The sequence below is a fragment of the Trichinella spiralis genome (assembly GCF_000181795.1).
Source record: "Trichinella spiralis strain ISS 195 chromosome Unknown Scfld9, whole genome shotgun sequence".
NCBI lineage: Eukaryota > Metazoa > Nematoda > Enoplea > Trichinellida > Trichinellidae > Trichinella > Trichinella spiralis.
The window spans coordinates 4,881,376-4,901,258 of NW_003526948.1; the positions used below are offsets into that span (position 1 = coordinate 4,881,376).

At 32.5% G+C, this 19,883-nt stretch overlaps 6 protein-coding genes across 6 annotated transcripts; 4 read left to right on the forward strand and 2 right to left on the reverse strand.

Moving 5' to 3' along the window:
• Positions 1 to 938: 938 nt before the first annotated feature.
• Tsp_05709 (hypothetical protein) lies at positions 939 to 4,489 on the reverse strand. The gene is made up of 2 exons (XM_003372021.1): positions 4,041 to 4,489; positions 939 to 1,620 (listed from the first exon to the last, which is right to left on the reverse strand). Exons 1-2 carry the CDS (start codon positions 4,487 to 4,489, stop codon positions 939 to 941), a joined length of 1,131 nt encoding a protein of 376 aa, XP_003372069.1.
• A 558-nt stretch (positions 4,490 to 5,047) lies between these two features.
• Tsp_05708 (hypothetical protein) lies at positions 5,048 to 5,448 on the reverse strand. Its single transcript, XM_003372022.1, has 2 exons — positions 5,350 to 5,448; positions 5,048 to 5,308 (listed from the first exon to the last, which is right to left on the reverse strand). The coding sequence occupies exons 1-2, from the start codon at positions 5,446 to 5,448 to the stop codon at positions 5,048 to 5,050; spliced, it is 360 nt and encodes a 119-aa protein (XP_003372070.1).
• A 1,981-nt stretch (positions 5,449 to 7,429) lies between these two features.
• Tsp_05707 (sorcin) lies at positions 7,430 to 10,018 on the forward strand. The gene is made up of 6 exons (XM_003372023.1): positions 7,430 to 7,450; positions 8,088 to 8,173; positions 8,228 to 8,334; positions 9,304 to 9,462; positions 9,615 to 9,724; positions 9,917 to 10,018. The coding sequence occupies exons 1-6, from the start codon at positions 7,430 to 7,432 to the stop codon at positions 10,016 to 10,018; spliced, it is 585 nt and encodes a 194-aa protein (XP_003372071.1).
• A 951-nt stretch (positions 10,019 to 10,969) lies between these two features.
• Positions 10,970 to 13,300, forward strand: Tsp_05706 (conserved hypothetical protein). The gene is made up of 9 exons (XM_003372024.1): positions 10,970 to 11,041; positions 11,374 to 11,418; positions 11,513 to 11,581; positions 11,807 to 11,869; positions 12,130 to 12,243; positions 12,361 to 12,414; positions 12,607 to 12,663; positions 12,890 to 12,949; positions 13,199 to 13,300. Exons 1-9 carry the CDS (start codon positions 10,970 to 10,972, stop codon positions 13,298 to 13,300), a joined length of 636 nt encoding a protein of 211 aa, XP_003372072.1.
• Positions 13,301 to 14,220: 920 nt separating this feature from the next.
• On the forward strand, positions 14,221 to 17,201 carry Tsp_05705 (pyridine nucleotide-disulfide oxidoreductase domain-containing protein1). The gene is made up of 14 exons (XM_003372025.1): positions 14,221 to 14,226; positions 14,449 to 14,526; positions 14,865 to 14,945; positions 15,012 to 15,131; positions 15,211 to 15,292; positions 15,344 to 15,461; positions 15,600 to 15,762; positions 15,882 to 16,013; positions 16,073 to 16,187; positions 16,258 to 16,373; positions 16,469 to 16,591; positions 16,657 to 16,794; positions 16,848 to 16,920; positions 17,056 to 17,201. Exons 1-14 carry the CDS (start codon positions 14,221 to 14,223, stop codon positions 17,199 to 17,201), a joined length of 1,491 nt encoding a protein of 496 aa, XP_003372073.1.
• Positions 17,202 to 18,273: 1,072 nt separating this feature from the next.
• On the forward strand, positions 18,274 to 19,793 carry Tsp_05704 (helix-loop-helix protein 6). Its single transcript, XM_003372026.1, has 3 exons — positions 18,274 to 18,563; positions 19,269 to 19,379; positions 19,652 to 19,793. Exons 1-3 carry the CDS (start codon positions 18,274 to 18,276, stop codon positions 19,791 to 19,793), a joined length of 543 nt encoding a protein of 180 aa, XP_003372074.1.
• Positions 19,794 to 19,883: the final 90 nt, after the last annotated feature.

Genomic DNA, 19,883 nt, shown 5'->3' on the forward strand with positions numbered 1-19,883 from the left:
AATAGCTAACTGAATAGATGAATTAACCATGGTGAAAATTCATGCGTCACCTTCAAAGAGTTCAAGCGTGCTTTTTCGAACATGTAGTTTTGAAATAATTGCTAATTGATACCGATGGGAGTGAAAAATTTTATTTAACTGTGCATTCTATGTCATCTTCACAGGTGGAATTGCTTTAACAATCAATATTTAGTGGCAATTTGTTGTTCTCGTTTGTAAATATCAATGCTAATTTTCCGGTGTGTAGTAAGACTTCTGTTTCAAATTATTTCATTTCACAACGACACAGGTTATTATTATTATTTTATTATTTTTTTGATTTTAATTAACAAATGAATTAATAGAATGCTTTATGGATATTTAAAAGATGCATTAATAGGGCCTTATTGCATGACTGAAATTTTAAATTGCTGCAGGAAATGCATAATTATAGGCTATTTCAACAATTATGAGTTTATAAACGAGGCTACGAGACAATTAAGAGAAGAAAATACCACTGTTTATTATTATTGCATTTCAAGTTATTTGTAAAATGTAATTTCAATTAGTCGTCAGTGTGATTGACAAACATATTAAAACTTTTTACTGCCCAATGTATTGCAAATTGTGAATGAGAGAAATTTCTACATCGCTGTTAATTGCAGAGTTTGCACAATTCCACGACATTTTTGCAGGCGTAAGTTGTGGATGTCGCAAATGAAAATAAAGAAACGACAATAAATTTTCAAAAAATGCATTCACTTTTTTATAGATAGAAAATGGAATATTTTTTTTTACATAATTTATTTCAGTGTGATATAACTCTTGTTCAAAAAAAGATTTCAGAAACTGACATTGCCCGTGAATGTTTTATCAAATCTTTTTTATTAATAAAAATTTTTTAAGTAAACAGAAAGCAGGAAATTTTGTTTTCTATCTGATTGATGATGTAATACTGCTCATGAGCTGGGCTTCTTCTTGGTATCTGATTTGTCTCCAATGTAGACAGCAGATTCAGCAGTTTTCTGTTTGTGGGAAAAGAATGTTTTCAAAATTGGGAACCTTTTAACTAATTGTTCGTTGATATCCGGATGACTGTAGAAATAGATGACCGGAATCACTAGCCAAGCAATATCCCTTATTGTACGTGTGTAGTTTGTGAATTCGGCTGGCAAAGTTTTGCCGCGGTCAATCAGAATGACTGTCAAAGGCAACGCTTGTAAAATTATGAGAAAAAGTAGAACCAAACCGAAACTCCTGGTCAAAGAGGCTTCTCTGTAGAGTTGCATACTTCTCAGTTCAGTTGCCATGTTTCGTTTTTTGAAACGAACGACAGCACATGTGGAAAAATACACCAACGCGGTGAAATAAATAACAACCATATAACTGAACATTACCATTCGACAAATTGCCGGCGAGAAGACTAAGAAAAATGTACAAGAACGATCTACTTGAATTTCACTTCGACGAATCACGTCGTTCAAAATGCAAACAACTTTTACACAAACAATACAGATAAATATGAGAAGAACTGAAAAAACTTTTCTTCTTGTAAAGGTGGCATTATGCCATGAAGGTTTGCACAGAGAAGTCATTCGTTCCAAGCTCAAGGCCAACAGTGTATGCATATTCAAATCTTGACTGATTATTGTAAAAATTATGTGCGGATTATGGAGTATACACTGGCCAATGGTTAGTGTTGTGGATCCAGTTTTTAATGATATTAAAAATTTATTAACATGTGTAAATATTGACGCTATTGAAGCGACAGTATTCGCGAAGCCCAGTGCTAAAAATAAATTATTTTTTATTTATTTAATCTAATTCATTTTCACATAGCAAATTTTTCTCACCAGTAACAAAAAGTACGTTCACTTGTTTCTTTGTCAGACGAAAAATTATAAAAACCAAAAGTATGTTCAATGCAGTACAAAGTGATAAAAATATTACAGAAAAAGAAAGAACAAGAATATTGTATGTGAACTGATGCTGAGAAATTGAGCCTCCTGAAGCGTTGATTGCATATATCATTCTTGTTGGCAATGCACTTCACTTGAGCATCGAACCCAGTCCGCCAAACTGACCAATATCACATAAGCTTTGAAATTAAATATGCTATTGGAAAGCACCAATGTTGCTTGATTTGATTGATTAGCATGCAACGTCATGATTCAATAAAACCATTCAGTAAAATGAAAACACAGACTTTTTCAGAAAGGAATTCACAAATGCAAATTTTTTTACACCATTTACCTTCTTTGAATTAATATAATTATTAAAAAAGTCGAGCATCATTAGTTAATAGCTGTTTAATAAAAATTCTACAAATATGAACAATACCTTGAATTCTGTTTGGAAAGTTCTGCAATGAGACTTTTCTCTTAATTATTTTTATATTTTGAGTGTTTTATATTAATATTTACATAAATTTAATAACAAAATTAACTTAAACACTATATTTTTGATTAATTAAAATGGAGAAAACAATCATGCAAAATTTGGCATGCAAATTTGAATTTTAAATACTGACAAAACTTTAATGCAAACAAAATTTTGTGGAAACATAAATAAAAACAGCACAGCAATTTTGCAATTTCATAAATAAATAATTTAAAAACTGAAAAATTTTTCACAACCATTTGGATACGCATTAATGCAACTTGATTTTCTTAAAGTTTTACTGTATTTAATACGTGTTCAATTTTTTAAATGACCATTGATTGCATACTTGAAGTGAATTTAACAGACGTACTTCAACAATAATTAAAATGATGATTGGAACACTTGTAATGTTTATTATTCGTAGAATAATGGAAACAACACTGAAACCTGAAGACCACGACATTACAGTATGGCGACAGTAAGAATGTGTCGTTTACACATTACTGGTTAGTGTTGTTAGTTGTGTTGATGCGCAAATGACGCGTTGTTTTGTTAATTGATCAGCGTTACACTCACGTTAGTTGCATTCCGGCTACGAGGATAACTGCTGAACAATTGGCATCTGTTCAACACCATTTTTGGTTCGACGCATTCGACTTCCCGTTCCCGTATCAGAGTAGTGGCATTATTACATTCAGAGTTTTGAATGTTACTTAGCAATTTTTGAATTCCCTGGCAGGAACAACACAGAGCCCGCCCGTAAAGCACTACTGCTGTCAAAGATGGCTAAAGAACACTTCTGATCGTTGGACGTTCATTTCAAGCCACAGCACCATGTGCAAAATCAATTTTATGGCCAGTTCATAGCGGCAATGAGCACCAAATTACTCATCTCGATCATTCGTCATTGTCGATCGCATTCAATTCTAACAACGTTGCAGAAAAGAAGGAGAAGCAATGACAGAATTTATTAACGCATTTCGAAGTTTAGCCGATGGAGGCGAATTTGATGTCGGTCTAAATGAATGTTTGAGGCAGCAATTGTCCATCGCCATTAATAACCCAGAAGAGATACAGGAACTGTTGCGTATGTTCTCGATAAACGAGGCTTCCTTATAACAAGTGGAAGACAGGGCGACAAAGATGGCAACGACTGACGGCCAACATGTTTAACTGCAAGCATGTGCCCGACCGGCGTATTATACGTTCATTTGCCGCATCCAGGTACCGATTGAGAAGAATGCGAATAGGTACCGTAGGTCTCGCTAGAGCCAGAAATGAAATGCCTACGTTACGGTGGACGGAAGCCAGGAAGCGGTGCTTCAGTTTGTCTATGTCCAGTGGAAACGAAGAAATGTTATCCGCGTGGACGTGAAGGACGACACTTTGCAATGGTTTCCGCGAAGACAAGACATGCTAAAGTTTTTCTCCAGAAACTGACATTGCCATTGTTGAAAATGAATCTCAACTGTTCAGAGTCGACAGTGGTCTTGCATTCTGTCTGCCGCTTCGAAAGAGCGTGGAAATGAATAATTTTCAAGTATGAATAAGTGTCAAACGAGTACTTTGTGGCAAATGATTGTGGAAGCATTGAATAGCACGTTCAATCACCGACGAGGCGCAATTATTGGTGATCAGACAGTAGTGCACATGCGCGAAAATGTTTGCGTTGTACCCACAATCGAAGTAGCGGGCGTACGCCCATGGATGCAAGAATTAATCGCCAAGCAGTAGTGGACATGAGCGAAGATGCTGATGTGGAAGTTTTTAACGCCAGAACAGTGACGTCTCTACTTCGCCTGAATGCGAAAGAGTCTCTACGTTGGATCTGATTGGAGGGACACGTGAAAAATACTACTGGTAAAGCGTCTTCAAACTGGTGTGTATTTTTTATTCTTGGTATTCCAGAAAGGAATAGAGGAACTCTTGCCAGACTAGATAGGTACAACGATCTCTCACTTGCGTTGTATTCAGATTTGATGTAGATGGCATAGGTCTCCAAGACGCAATTAATGGTTATCAGGCAGCAGTGCACGTCGCCTGTGAGCAGCAAAATGGAAGATGAAATATTCAGACTTCGCAGACATGTTGCCGAACATTGGCTCACTTCAGTTGCATGTTGAAGCATATTGAAAGCCTTCGGGTGATATTACGGTGATCGCACTTCAAAGAGCAGCGTTCCTTCCAAGATACTTTCTATCAGCTTCAGCTTTCATCCCTTACCTACAACCAATATATGCGTTATTACATGGTCCCGCGAGGGTGAAATAAAAATAGAAACCACAATGAAGAACAACTGTGGCAGTACTTGACGAGGTCTGGCTCGTATATACCCAATGGCGAAAATCGACCGCTGGTTCTGTCAACCAAAGCGTGCGACCATGGATTTGGAGCGGTGCTGTGACGCAGATTGCCATATTGCTCGATAAAACTTGCGAATACTCGCGGTTGCGTTTAAATTAGTGCCACCCACGGAGAAGTATGACAAAGCCATTAACGAAAAAAGGTTGCAGTTCCTGTATGGTCAGCATTTGAAGCATGAAATTGGCCATAATTTATCCTGTCGACCCATGATACAATGACGAAATTGGAAAAAGACCTGCGGTGGAGCCGCTTCTCTCAGCCGAATCAGGGCACAGAAAAGCAGGAAGATGCCGCAAGGCTACCGTGTCAAGATGGACATGCCTCAGCTGGTGACAATGTTCAACGTAAACATGCGAACAATCTTCACCTTCGACAGGGTGTCGAAATGTGATTTTGATGCCTCATAAGGACAGGTAAACTGACACCCTGATTCATGAGATAGAATTTTTCGTACTGACGAAGTTGTCTTTGTAATACTCGAACCTGCGGTGGAGGTACGAAAGTGCTCATCTCTCACCTGAATCAGGCCCACATCAGCGGTAAGATGCCGCAGGGCTTCCGTGTCAAGATGGACATGCCTCAGCTGGTGACAATGTTCAACGTAAACATGCGAACAATCTTCACCTTTGACAGGGTGTCAATCATGTGATTTTGCTGCCTCATGAGCACAGGTAAACCGGCAACCTTTTTCATGAAAATCAGGGATTTACGATCCAGCGTCATTTACGGTCTATCAAACTTTTTACTTTTTGGTATGGAAAATGTCTGGCTATGCTATAGCTTGAATTAGATTAGCTGGAAATCTAATTCTTTGAATTGGTGAAGTTTTCTTTGTAAAACTGAAACCTGCGGTGCAGAAACGGATTACAGTATCCTGTTAGGTATTGTGACTTTCCAAATATTCATTTGTTGTGTTGATGTTGAAATAAAGTTACGTTGTTCATTTATGCATTGCATTCTTGCTTACAACTCGTTACATCCTGTTCTAATGCTGTTGTGAAATTGCAGGTTTTAGCAATATACTGAATATTAGACATTACGCTGTCGCAGTAAAATTTGTTATGTAATTATTTCATGTGATGCCTTTATTTTTCCGCGTAACCGCTGTTTTATTGAATGACCTGTGACTGGGAATGAGCAGGTATTTTGTTATAATTCATAATGATGACAAACCACCTTTTTGATATTGTAATTTTTAAACGCTGACGTTGTTCCGTTCTGTATTTTAACATGATTGAAATTATCATTGACGTGAAAAGTGATTTGTAATTAAGTTTTTAACACAGTTTTGTATTTATGCAAAAGTAAATCAGATTGTCAACATTATTTTCATAAAATTGATTTACACTGTAAAATTTAAGAAGTAAAATTATTGCTGAACTAAAATTTAATGCAAAAAGTAACTGCAGAAAGAACCGAATTCAAAATGGCAAACAAAAAATTATAATAATCAATGAAAACGATTTTCAATGTCTTTCCTCAAGGCTTCTTCCAGTTTTTCTGAAAATTCCTCCGTCGTATTCACGCCAGCTATTTTAAGTATAGCAGCTTTGAATTCCACATTATTCGACATCATTATAATACTCACAACCGATTTACATGTAATGTCTAAAAATAAAATAAATTTCGTTATTCATATATCTATTCGCGAAAATAAAATAAAATGGAAAACCCTTAAACTTGCCTAATTTCCCTAAAATGTATGATTTTCTGTCAAAAGATTCTGATGCAGCAGATGTCTCGGGAATGTGGCGGCATAGAGATACATTTCCAGACAAACATCCACTGCACGGAGATGCTAAATTGTCTTCTCCTAAATAATAGCTTTCGTTCAAATTTGAGATCACTAAAGATCTACGAAATAGTGAGTTATTATAATTAAATACGAGACAATTAGAAAAAATTTATCACTATATTCGAACAACAAATTTTACTTGATTTAATGCTTCTATCATGCTCACTGCTTTGATCTTCTGGACTGCACTTCCTAAAATACAAAAGAAAAAAGTACAAAAAATTTTAATAAATACAAAATTTAAATTTACTTACCAGAAATCATTTTCTATATCATCATCTGATACTATAACTGTACTGTCTTCTTCAACAGATGAATCATTACCATTTTCGACATCTGATTCTTCATCTTACATAAATTACATTAATTTGTTTTTGAATGCACATGTAAGGCACAAATAATTCAAACTAACTTGTATTTGATATATTTAAAGAAATTACTACATAAGAAAATTAATGAAACATTAAAAAAGTTCTCACAAGTAGAAAATCAAATTAAAGAAGTGACAGCCTATTTTACTTTTAACAGTAATATTTAAACCGATATTTGAAATCATTTCTTAATAATAAAAACGATGATACATACCAATGATTTTGTAACTGGCATCTTCAATGGATGTTGCTAAAATGCATATGAACATAATTACGATCAACTTGCATGTACTATGTTGAAAAATTACATTCGCTCAAAAAATCACCTTTCAAAAAACTGAAAACAAAATTTTAAAAAACGTGAAAAAGCATCCTATACATTTCATTATATAGAACAATAAAAAAATATTTCACAAGTAAAAATGCATTAAAGTTTGAAAAATGCAAAACTTAAGCAAAAATAACTGACCTTCGTTTTCACAGAAAGATTTGAAACGATTTTTTTCATAGTTGAGAAGAGCATTGTTTTCAATAAAAAATGACAATGAATCAGATTTTGGTGAGTAAATAGAAAGAAATCTCTCAGGTGAAGAGTCCATGATTACGAAAATTCAAACTTACAAAAATACGTCAAAAATTACAGTATCACGTATCTTGCATTTAATTTTAGTATATGACACTTTTACGTTGATTATTTTCAGTATCAGTGGGCTGTTCACTTTTTTCTTGGTAATAAGAATATTTTAATGTTTTTTGTTTAAATATTTAAGTACATAATAATAATAATACATGTTTGTTAAATTACATCGTTTTCACTCAGTTATATAAATGCTATAATTTTGACCAATAGTACTAGAAAATATCTTCATAAATTACATTAATCAACTTTGAAGTCAGTTTATTTTTATTGACATTTTAATAAATATAATTAATACCGATACTATTTACAGTAAACTGAAAGAATTCAACAAATGTAAATAATGATTCAATGGCATCATTTCAGCTAGTCAGTGTTGAATGTTGCGTCAGAAATTTCCAGTTGTTTAGCTGACGTGTTACTGATTTTTCAATTTGTTTACGTATATTCTTTTGCATCAAAGAACCATTGCTGAAATATTAATATATTTAAACGTTTTGAAATATTTGGAATGAGTTTTTTTAAGCCGATTTTGCACAATATACAAAAGGTTGTGCAGACAAGTATTCCAACATACAACTCCAATCCGGCTGCAACTTCAATGGGATCTGTTGATCGACAGTGGCTTTGGAATGTTTTTCAGCGGTATCTTTTCCATATTTATTTATAACTGAATCGTTTTTATTAATAATTTTTTAGAGTTGATGCGGATTGCAGTGGACAGATTACTGCTTCGGAACTGCAGTCAGCTTTGTCTAATGGAACTTGGCAGCCATTCAATTCAGAAACTGTTCGTCTCCTTATCAGTAAGTATTGTTGAAGTTCCAGTTATTTTATTTTGTACATTACTTTTATCAGACTTTTCATATTTTATTAATATTTTGTATTTTCCATGATCACTAATTCTCTTTTGCTTTGCATACAGTATTACTTGGGAAGGCGAAAATTTTGGTGCTTGATTTTTTAACTAAAATGAACTCTGAAACAACTCTGTCATTTTTAAAACCATTGAAAATTTTGTTTAAATTCAATTTGTTTAAATAGAATGAGAAATTTTCCCAAAAGTGTTTTTTATTTTGTTTTGCTTTTTTCCTTTTCATACTGTAACGAGCAAGTATAAAAGTTTTGTTGAATTTGTTAAATCTCTAAAAATTTATTTTGTAAGCGAGTTATCAATAATTTTTTTGTTATTATTTATTTACAGTATTGTTTTTGTCTTGATAGAATAGATAGTTGGTGTTTCTCTTTCAGCCTTGGGTTGATCCTATTTTGAGTTTTTTGTAATTGCATATGCAACTCATTTTTTGGGTGTATAATGTGTATAAATTTATAATGTTTTGACAACCCTTCAAATGTCGCTTATTTGGAACGTAGTTTGTATAGTTAGATTTATTTTCAAAAGGTATTACTCGTATAAAATTGTAAATATAATAATGGTGAAATTGGAAATGCAGTTTCAAAAAAGGATATGCTGATAAATGTTGGTTTTCTTTGTACATTTTTGTATTCAATTAGAGCAATGTAAAAAAAGAAAAACAATTTGTTTGTTGTGGTTAAAATTTGTGATGATTTATATGAATGGAAATTTGAATACCTAATGAATTATTATAATCGATTAAATTACGATATTTTTATTTAACGATGTTTGTCGTTAAAAGTATGTGATGCATTTGAAATGAATGCTTCATTTTTTTTATCAATTCAAAAAATGTGTAATGTATTTATTAATATGATGAAATAAAATACGATTGTACTTTAATGAGAAAATTATGTAGGTATGTTTGACCGAAATGGCGATGGAACTGTGAATTTTGATGAATTTGCAGCACTTTGGCAATACATCACAGATTGGACGAATACTTTTCGAAGTTTTGATCAAGATAATTCTGGAAATATTGACAAAAATGAATTGATGACAGCGTTAACAACGTTTGGTAAATATTCAAGACTGTACTTAAATGAACTCAGTTTAATAATAGAAACTTTAGTTGATATTATTTTTGTACACTTTTGCGTTAAATGTGATTTTTAATTGTTTAAAGTACAATTCACATCGGTCGAGGATAATATAGCCCTTGTTTATTAGGTTATCGCTTTTCACCGCAATTCTATGAGCTGTTGTTGAGGAAATTTGATCGAACTGCTACTGGTCATGTGAATTTTGATGATTTCATCCAACTTTGCATTGTTCTTCAGGTATGTTTCTTTTAGTGAAACTGAAATTAACAAGTTTTCATCACTTATTAAAAATTAAATAATTTGATTTGAAATTATTAATTTTATTGAGGAATTTATTTAAGAATAATCCCGCTTATTAAATTTTCTAATATATTCTAATATTCTAACAATCTTTAACTCTTAATATTTTCTGAATTGTAATATTTTAAGATTCTGACTGCAGCATTTCGTGAAAAAGATACCGATTTGGACGGCTGGGTTAACATTAGTTATGAACAATTTTTGACTATGGTGTTCCAGTTGCGAATGTAAAATGATTCATAGTTTGAAATAATTTTATACTTAATTAACTTTGGAGGTGTTGGCATCGCATGAAAGAATGACGAAGCGCCGGAATATATATATATATATATATATATATATAACTTTATGTTATGCTTGGATATGTTGATTGTGCTTCCATGAATCTCTTCAAGCTTTATAAATTTATGAATCAAAAGGAAAATCGCCCTTCAATAAGGGGAATTCAGCGCATGTGATATTGTTGGAAAAAGGAATATGAATTTTGCTAACATTTCAAAGATTGTTTTGTTATTGGAATAAATTTCAGATTTTATATTGGTTTATTTCGGAAGAAAAAATGAATATTTAAGACTTAAGAATCGCTGGAAAATAGGAAAGTTCACTGAAAATTAGGACGGTGTAAAGAGTTGAAGAATACAGCGGTGTAAATTTGGAACTTTCTGAATGACATTCTACAACGAAACAACACTTGTTAACCACGCTTCATTAAATGTACACAAGTGAAAACTTACTGTGCGTAAGCAGTAATGGGAGGAATTAATCGACTGGCAAATATTATCTGCACTGTATTACTTCATGCCTAATGAAAATATGCAAAAAATGCATAGTCTCACGTCCTACAAAAGCAGAGGTTGGAAAATTGTATTGCACGGATTCTAGATCTTAGCAATTTATGCTTTTCACAAAGCAGATCAGATGATAAACAAGCGGCATTTGACCAGAATTAATTTATTCCATTCTGATTTTCTATTTTTCAAATTTTACGGGTTGCTGATTTGAGTTTAACCAAAATTTTTTATATTCAATTTGAAATAATTGGAAAATTCTTAAACGTGGTAGAAAATATTTTTTAAACAATGTTTTAGAAAGGAATTTGCAATTTCCGCTGAACTACATAGCAATAAGCATAAATATTTAAGCAACTGACAGTTGTTGGTTAGGTATAGCGGTAATAGGAAAATGTTGGCTTTCACATTACTTTTTTCATCATCAGTTGCTGCTATTGTCAATGCTCAGTATTTTCCTCCTCAAGTAAGTGATTATACGTTTACAGTATGTAATATAATTTTGTTTTAAATCTAATCATTTATTTAATATTTTTTGATATTTTGTATATAGCTTTATATATACATCAAAAATAATTTTGAATATTTGAATGATTTTTATTATTTGAAAAGTTATTTTGAATTTGTGTTGCGGAAAAGATCAAATTTTAATTATTTATATGGAATTTATTCATCTTTACAGAAAACTTTAGCATATGAATAACTATACAGCTGAAAAAGTAAATTAAATTATTGTCATAAATTAAAACCAATGCATACATTTGATGTTGTGAAAATAAGTGCTATTTTTGCTTCTAGCCTGAGCGACAATATTCAGCAGAAGACAGAGAAATTCCATTTCAAGTAATGCAACCAGTCACATATGATAAGAAATGCAATTTCATATAAACATCTTGATATGTGGGTTTCAATTTTTAATGTGTTAGCGAATTTTCAGCCACCACCTGCTCCTCCGCCAGACGCTTATGAACCTGAAATAAAACAAAATCCTGTTACATTAACAGTTGTAAGTTTTTTAAACACATTAAAATATACTCAAATATTGATCTTCAATAAAATTCTATGCAATGTTTCTTTATGCTCGTTTGCAGAATTCTTAGCTAAAGTAAGCTAACTTTAACTCGAATAAAAAGATAAGAATTGCATCTGAAATTTTATATATTTCAAATTGAATGATAATTTATTCAAAAATTTCAGGCAATCCCATTTAGTATTTAATGTTTTTGTTTAGATGGCCTCAACTGAACTCACCAATGCAACAACTGTTCAGTCATTTGCTACTGAATCTTTGAAAGTATGTACAGAATTTGTGTATGTATCTGAAATTGTACATAATTTTTTAACGCGTGCAATAGTTTCTTTTCGAACAGAAATTTTTAACTAAATGCTTTGATGTTTTAAAATTTATTGCTGAAGAAAAGTATTCAAGGCCAAAGTAATCATTTCTTTAATAATGAATAGTCATTTCATGCAGCTTGTTTAGAAAGTTCCATTCTGATTTAAATATTAGTTTATATTTCATGCATACACTTGTCTGTATTGGCATTTTTTTAGGTATTGAATGGTTCCCTAACGGATGATAAAATTTCTGAAGAAATTTCTGTTAACCGGACTAGCACATCGCCGTTGTTTGAACAAACTGTTGCCGATTATGCTGAATTAAGCAACGTGAGTATTATCAACACTGAACATCTATTCTACATTGAATGAATGATAGAAATATTTCAGTTTAACAATTCTTAGATAAATAAAATGCAGCAGAAAAACTTCATGATTTTTTTTCAGGAAAATTTCACTACGCCATTCGATGAAATTCAAAAATTGCATGCGAATGAATCGGTAAGCTGACGAACCGCATACACTTAAATGTTACTTTAATGTTACTAAATTAGGGAAGAATTTACATTTATTTATATATAACTAAAAGAGGAAATGAGGAAATGAAAAGCAAGAATTTTGCTAATTGCATTTTGTATTTTTTAATATTTACATAAAAGGAAAAATAGAGTTTGTACTGGTCTTTAATTTTAGTATTCTACAGAAGAAAGTAAAAACAATAGTGAATCATCATCATGGAATATAACACAAGTAAGTTTATGGTTATTTTATTGAAAATGATAATTTTTACATTACTCTTAGTAGTTATGAAGTTATGAGCATTTTTCTTTTCATTTCATTAATTAAGATATAACAACTGTCTGCATTTTTTGCATCTTTTTCAAATTACAATAGCCTCTTTATTTCAGTAGCACAACTGTTGTTTATTTTAAAACTTTCAATTTTCACAAATTGTTGAATGATTAAAATCTTTTAGTTTCCTACAACCCTATCCAACACAAGCTCTCATGACAATTCTGAAGTTACGCAAATAAAGGTATATGAATTTTTTTAAATAAAAATTAAATAGGTACTTTATTAATACAAATTTCGAATGCTATTTGCAGTGAATTTTACTTCATTTCATTAAATTTAACTTATATTGGAATTTATTAAATATATTTCATTTCTGTGGCATATTTAATTACTTTCAGTTTATTTGATTTCGACTTTCAGTTACGCAAATATAATATAAGTGTTGAACTTAATATTAAAGTGAATATGCTTTTAAGAGATTTTTTTTCAGCATGTATTGTTAAGTCAGCTAGAAGCAATCATCGAAGCTGTGAAAAAAATATGTGATGCCTTGAATACCTTGAGAACTTCGAATATTCTTCTTCACAGATAATACGGACGACGAAGAAATTCTACTGTTTCAATATTATACTTAAAATGCATTAGATGTCCAATATTACATTTCAGTTTCATTTTATGTCATATTTCTTCTGATAATATGAATATTGAATACATTTTTCCAAACTGAAGGTTGATTGTTGATAGCGTTACTTGGAAATTGATGACTTTCATTACTCATCAAAAAATTAGTCAAATATAGCAGATTTCAAATAAACCTCATGGGACAAGTGTGTTCAGTTGTAGTTCAGCATTGCATGAAATATCCACCACTGATAGTAACTATTAAATATTACACTTGTGACATTTCAAAATTGTGGCTGAAACATTGCATAGCACTCTAATTCTTCAATTCCTATATGAAAGTGTAAAAATTTGAAAAAAATTTTTTGACAGCTCCCTCCCAAAAAGCAACCAAGGCTATATAGCCCCGTGAAATTTGAAATTCCGAAAAAAATAATTTTTTCTAAAAATGACATGAATCGATCATTGACGGTTATAAAACAGCTTCGAGCTTAAAAACCGTACTCCTTACTTTTACCTGCGCATCAAATGAACTGTAAGGGGTCCACGGCAGCAGGAGGGTTACAGAGGGTCTGTGGCCAGTTCAACTTTGACAACCACTGGTCCACTAGAATTCCAGGGTACTGTAATTCATTTTGAGTTTACAAATCTAAAGACGGAATTCCCCCCTGAAATTTGAAAATTCCTCCCTCCCCCGGTTGCGAACCCCTGTTATAGCGTATCTGTCGAGATATTGCCGCAGAAGTGCCACCCAAACGACTGTTGACTTTTTCAAATTGATAACACATTTAATTTGCATATTTAAAAGGACCTTGTTGTTTGTCTGTAAGATAATAAAGAAAGCATATTATATTACAGAATAATATTATATTTACTATTATGAATTATTACATGAAAGTAAGAAATACTGATAATTACTTCCAATACATTCATCAAAATAGATTTTTGACAACGTCTCTACTGTAATAAGATTTTCAAGTAATATTTGGGATTACGGTGGAAATTTTTGTAATGCGAAGCTAAAAATATCAACCTATGCAATTTTCACTCGCGGTTTTGAACAAAATTTAATGTGGAAATGAGTTTATAAACATTTTATGAACTTTCAGATTATTTTAGATAGTCATGCAAAAGGAATATTCTGCTACATATGTTGTTGTTGGTGGGGGTATTGCCGGTGTCGCATGCGTCGACGAGGTGAGTGTGCATTCGATAATTTGTTTTGAAAAATTGTGAAATTGTTTTTTTTTTATATTTATGCGTATAGATTTATTTATGACCTGTTTTAAACCAAACATAATTATTATAATTTTGATACCGAAGAAGCCGTAGTGCGTATATATTTGTAATATTTTGTTTGAACGCATTTTAAAGTTTAAATTGCTTGGGCTTCGGTTTAAATGAAATCAAGCATCACGTTTGATTTGTAGATTAATCAGCCTTTTCTTTTTATTTGATTACTTTTTTATATTTTAAGCGAATGAATGTATTTTTTTTATCTGTTATATATGATATTTTAACTACTTCATTTTCAGTTGACTACATTAATTTTTCGAGAAAAAATACTTTTGATTACTTCAACTGAAGTTGTTAAAAAGATAGTCAGATGGCAGCAGGTTTGAAATTTTTTTACAGATTAATGTAATTGATTAATGATAGTTTTCGTTTACTCTTAATATCAGCTTGGGAGAGTTCTGCGATCATTAAAATTCACTAGTGCTCCTGCTCCACAGGTGTTTTCGGACCGACCTAACGTTCATGTTGTGCAAGCTTACATTACGAAACTTGATCGAAACAAGAAGGTTGTCCATTTTCTGCTTTGAATTATTGTACTTGTATAATTCAATTAAAATCATGATTTAATGCTAAAGTATGTTATAGGAACTTACTGCTTCAGACGGTACAACTTTTAAGTACGAAAAGCTTTGCATTGCAACTGGTGGTATTCCTAAAGTGATGTTTGGTTTCTTTTTTTTTCTTCAATTTTTAATATATATTTTTTAGTTAATTTCAGAAAATCCGAACGTGGTGTGCATTCGAGATACTGAATCGGTGGAAGATTTTCAAAATCGATTGAGTGGAGCAAGAAGAATTATTGTTGTTGGAAATGGTGGTATTGCTACAGAAGTTGTGTACGTTGTTTGAAAAGAAGTCATTTAAAAGGATAAAATCTTGTATAATAATAATAATAATAATAATAATAATAATTTTGGAGTGAAAATGTTAAGTTGCACAAGAGAAATTTACGCTTATTGTTGTTATTTTTTTAGAGGCGAAGTGACGAATATTGAAGTTATTTGGGTTGTAAAGCATGACACTATAACGGCAACATTCATCGATGCTGGCGCAGCGGAATTTTTTCTGCCGTACATGCATAATAAAAGCACTTTTACAGGACCAAATGCTAGGCCCACTTATTCTAAAGAAGCATTGGTGAGAAAGTGAATCCGTTATGTTGATGATTGAAAAATCGGAAATTTTTGTACAACATTTTCCGATGCTGTATTCTTCGATTTCAGCGCTGTATTCTAAAAATGCGGCTTAATTTCTAGAAGGCACGCGTCCCACCAGTAGCTGGAGGTGCATCGTCAAGTGGAACCTCAGAAGTTGATTCAAAATTTAATCGTGGAAGTGCACTTGGCCCTGATTGGGGGCTAGATTTCTGTATGGAAGGCTCGTTGCATGTAAGCTTTTTTTTGCAATTGCATCATTTTATTGTGACGCAACTTTGAATTTGAAACAGGGAAAGAGAATTCACCTTGAAAAACAGTGTTCAGTAAAGGCTGTTTTGACGCCTGAGCAGCGAAAAGAATTGAATCTAAAGGATGAAGTACTTCCTAGCGATTTCGCTGAAATCGGTAACAATATCTCTGTAGTTCAACTGATCAATTTGACTCGGTACTTTATTTATTTATATGTTTTTTTAAGATTCTTGGCCTGTTTATGTGCAGTTGACCAACGACAAAGTGTATGGTTGTGATTTTATTGTTAGTGCTATAGGGGTACAGCCGAATACTTATCCATGGGTCACACCGGAAAATGATGTGAGCAAAATTTTGGCGATCATATCTTATACGATAACTTTGCATGAATATTGAAAAAGACAAAATATTCAAATGTTGCTGTATTTGATTTTCAGTTTAAAGTAGCCGACGACGGAGGACTTCTCGTTGATGATCAAATGCAAACAAATTTCGAAGATATCTTCGCTGCAGGTGATGTGTGTACTGCGGGATGGGAACCTGATCCAAATTGGTTTCAAGTAATTTTGAATCCTTTAAATTGGATGTATAAATTATTGTTTGTAATAATATTTTTTTTCTGTAGATGCGGTTGTGGACACAAGCTAAACAAATGGGTACATATGCAGGTCTATGTATGGTGACGAATTTTGACGACAGTAAAATGCAATTGGATATATGTTTTTCCATTTTTACTCATGTGACGAAATTTTTCGGTTTTAAAGTAAGAGAATGGTTTTCTAATTTTCCAGGTTATTGTATTTTTATTGTACTTAGGTTACATTGTTGGGAAAATTTAACGGTCAAGGTTTACGTTCAGATCATGAAGCATTGTTGCGAGTGAATCCTGGTAAATAAATATTCCAAAATTGTATTGTTTGCCATTTCAAATATATATATATATATGCACACCCACACACTGTGAACTGACTTTTCAGTTTCATTTTCATCCTAGGTGTGGAATATGTTAAAGTTCTTATTCAAGATGGAGTTGTGCGTGGTGCAATTCTTATTGGTGATACAGGGTTGGATGACATGCTTGAAAATCTTATTCTTAATGAGACCTACATTGAAGATATGAAATCTTATCTGCTTGAACCATCAGCAGATATTGATGAATATTTCGATTAAAAAATTACCATTAATTAAATTATGGTCCATTTATTTCAAATTGGTTTTATTGCTTTATCAGTTTGTTAAATTTTCATTTTCATTTGTTAGTTTCAATTCTTCAAGAGTAGTTGTTGTTACATGTAGAAATTGTTTATCGGATAACGTGATGAAATGAATATTTTGTCATCCTCTGTCAAGCAGAATGGGATTTCATTGCTTGAATTGGATGTGTGTATTCTTATTTTTAGAGTAAATGGGTATTGTTTTTTGTTTTTGCCATTTTTTGAGCAAATATTCATAATTATTGAAATAGAGATACAATATTATGTTTGATTTGGTTGATTTGGTTTTTTTTGTTTTTCAATGAATTTAGAAAATGAACGTTCGTTAGTTGTTTTGTCTGCGGTTGGTTGAATTAATTATCAATTGGCAGCGATTTCGTTCAGCTTTACGGCTTGTCGTCGGTGGCTTGTGTCAATAAATGTAGGAAGCTGCGTTGACGAATTCAGCCAAATACATTGGCTCAGGTTTGGCAATTTCGAGGTAAGCATAATATAATATTGGGCGATTCATTGTGCAAACAGTGTTCGCTGATTAATAAGAAGAGCACGCTTTCCAATGCAACATATTAACAATCTTTGTGTTGTATGCATTGGCAGCGTGAAGCGAGAGATTTTCCTTTTTCCACAGCATTGTAATTGAAATAATACATCAGCATTAGACACTTTGCGCTTGTGTTTTCCATTTGTAAACAAAAATTCGGCGTTTATTTGTCATTTCACGTCAACGACGACATCTGTAATATATTACTTTGTCCGTACGTTTGTTAGCTTCTGTTAGTAGTGTTAGTCTTTATCATCCATTATTGGAGCTGCAACGACAGCTGCGAGACGAAAAGCAGAACAGTTTTCGATCACTTCACCAATTCAATTAGCATTATCATATCACAGTTTGACTAGTGGATTTTCCGCCGTTCAATATACTGCCGCCGGTTTTGGCATTGTGAAGCTGTTGAGATTTAGGTGACTGATGGTAAAAGAAGCTGCTTTGAAGTTTGTATAATTGGATCTGGTCTGGTTTGAGGTGAAAAATGAATGAAAAATCCCATTCCAATGTTGTGCCAGTCAACGGCATCCCGGAAATCAATTTCTACATCAAAGAGGCCCAGCTGAAGACCAACAATCCAACTCCGGCCAAAGAGTCGAACATTCCAACCGGCACGTCGGTTTGGTCTTGTTCGTCGGCTTTCAAGCCGTACGGCATGTTCAACACTGAACCGTATCCGGAGCAGAAAGAGGGCGATCAGGAGAATTCCAAGCCGGATCCATTTTCGCCCGAATGCTGCGTTCCACTACCATTTCAACTTGGCGACGATTACGGGTAATGTTGGAACAGTGAACATATTTTATTTTAATTTTTATACTAATCCAATCCATTTTAATTATCAACAAATTTCTACATCCCAGCACACGTTTCGGCATAGTTCTCATTCTTGGAATATATATGCTCAATTAATTGTGCCAATTTTCTCAGTTTTCAACTCAGTTTGTACAGTTCTGAATGTGTTAAACGTTGCATTATTTAATTTACGCAACTGCGCATCAACACATTAATGCAGCTGTAGTAATTTTTCCTGCATCATTTCTCTTGCGTTAATTGTAAATAAACTTTAACGTCTTGCTTCATCCAATTTTAGCTTTAGCTTAATTCAACAAAAAAATCATTTCTTTTTTAAATTTAATTCATATATATATATATATATATATATATGTGTGTGTGTGTGTGTGTGTGTGTGTGTGTGTGTGTGTGTGTGCGTGCGTGCGTGTGTATATTGGTTTTGTCAACTAATTTTGTTATTTTCTGTAGAGACGACGCTTACGCGAACAATTCCGAAGAAAATGTCGAATTGTATGTATGAAAAAATGTATTTTTTCTTAAATATATTTTTCATGCAGTTGTTGATTGTTGTTCAACAATCCCTACTCCAATTGATGGAATTAATTCATTTTGGAAAATTGCAAAATTCACCAGACAGTTATGAATTATTATTTTCAACAGTTGGTATGAAAATGATTATTTTTGCAGATTTTACGCCATCGACTCTTTGTGGAAGCGAAACGAAAGAGAAAGATACAGAGTTCGTTGCGTGAATGAAGGTTACGAACGTCTGAGAAATCATCTACCTCTGAGAAACAAGTACAAGCTAACTATATGTGTATACATATATATATATATATATATTTATTTATTTATTTATTTATTTATTTATTTACTTTTTTTTCGTTTCCAAAATTTATAAATATTTCAATGCTACTTTTATTGACACGACAAACATGTTCACCGTGATTAAATGATTAATTATTTTTATAATGAAAGTTCTCATGATGTTTTCAGTATATTTTAATTTATTATTGACAGCAGTTATTATTATTATTGTTATTAATGAAAGGTAAAATTATCATTTTTAGAAGCAAAAGAATCAGCAAAGTGGAAACACTTCGACTGGCAATTCGTTATATCAAATATCTTCAAGATTTGTTGGCCGACGATGGTTCTACAATAACTAGCGTCAGTTCCCAACATGTTGACATTCTCAACAACCGAAGTTAGCTGAGAGAAATGTGAACACTCACTTTCCCAGTACTGATTGATGGTGATGGTTTGAAACTTCATTTTAACAAAAAAATAAGCGGGGCAAAA

Coding starts and splice junctions, on each gene's coding strand:
- Tsp_05708 (XM_003372022.1), bottom strand. CDS start 5,448: ATGACGCTGGATCGTAAATCCCTGATTTTCATGAAAAAGGTTGCCGGT. Junction 5,309..5,349: donor TGATTGACACCCTGTCAAAG/GTGAAGATTGTT, acceptor CATTGTCACCAG/CTGAGGCATGTCCATCTTGA.
- Tsp_05706 (XM_003372024.1), top strand. CDS start 10,970: ATGTTGGCTTTCACATTACTTTTTTCATCATCAGTTGCTGCTATTGTC. Junction 11,419..11,512: donor ACAGAGAAATTCCATTTCAA/GTAATGCAACCA, acceptor GCGAATTTTCAG/CCACCACCTGCTCCTCCGCC. Junction 11,870..12,129: donor TTGCTACTGAATCTTTGAAA/GTATGTACAGAA, acceptor GCATTTTTTTAG/GTATTGAATGGTTCCCTAAC.
- Tsp_05704 (XM_003372026.1), top strand. CDS start 18,274: ATGAATGAAAAATCCCATTCCAATGTTGTGCCAGTCAACGGCATCCCG. Junction 18,564..19,268: donor CAACTTGGCGACGATTACGG/GTAATGTTGGAA, acceptor TTATTTTTGCAG/ATTTTACGCCATCGACTCTT. Junction 19,380..19,651: donor CATCTACCTCTGAGAAACAA/GTACAAGCTAAC, acceptor TATCATTTTTAG/AAGCAAAAGAATCAGCAAAG.
- Tsp_05705 (XM_003372025.1), top strand. Junction 15,132..15,210: donor AACTTGATCGAAACAAGAAG/GTTGTCCATTTT, acceptor AGTATGTTATAG/GAACTTACTGCTTCAGACGG. Junction 16,921..17,055: donor ATTGTTGCGAGTGAATCCTG/GTAAATAAATAT, acceptor TTCTTATTCAAG/ATGGAGTTGTGCGTGGTGCA.
- Tsp_05707 (XM_003372023.1), top strand. CDS start 7,430: ATGACAATGAATCAGATTTTG. Junction 8,174..8,227: donor CTTTGGAATGTTTTTCAGCG/GTATCTTTTCCA, acceptor ATAATTTTTTAG/AGTTGATGCGGATTGCAGTG. Junction 8,335..9,303: donor AACTGTTCGTCTCCTTATCA/GTAAGTATTGTT, acceptor AAAATTATGTAG/GTATGTTTGACCGAAATGGC.
- Tsp_05709 (XM_003372021.1), bottom strand. CDS start 4,489: ATGCTTCAACATGCAACTGAAGTGAGCCAATGTTCGGCAACATGTCTG. Junction 1,621..4,040: donor GTACGCCCGCTACTTCGATT/GTGGGTACAACG, acceptor TACAATAATCAG/TCAAGATTTGAATATGCATA.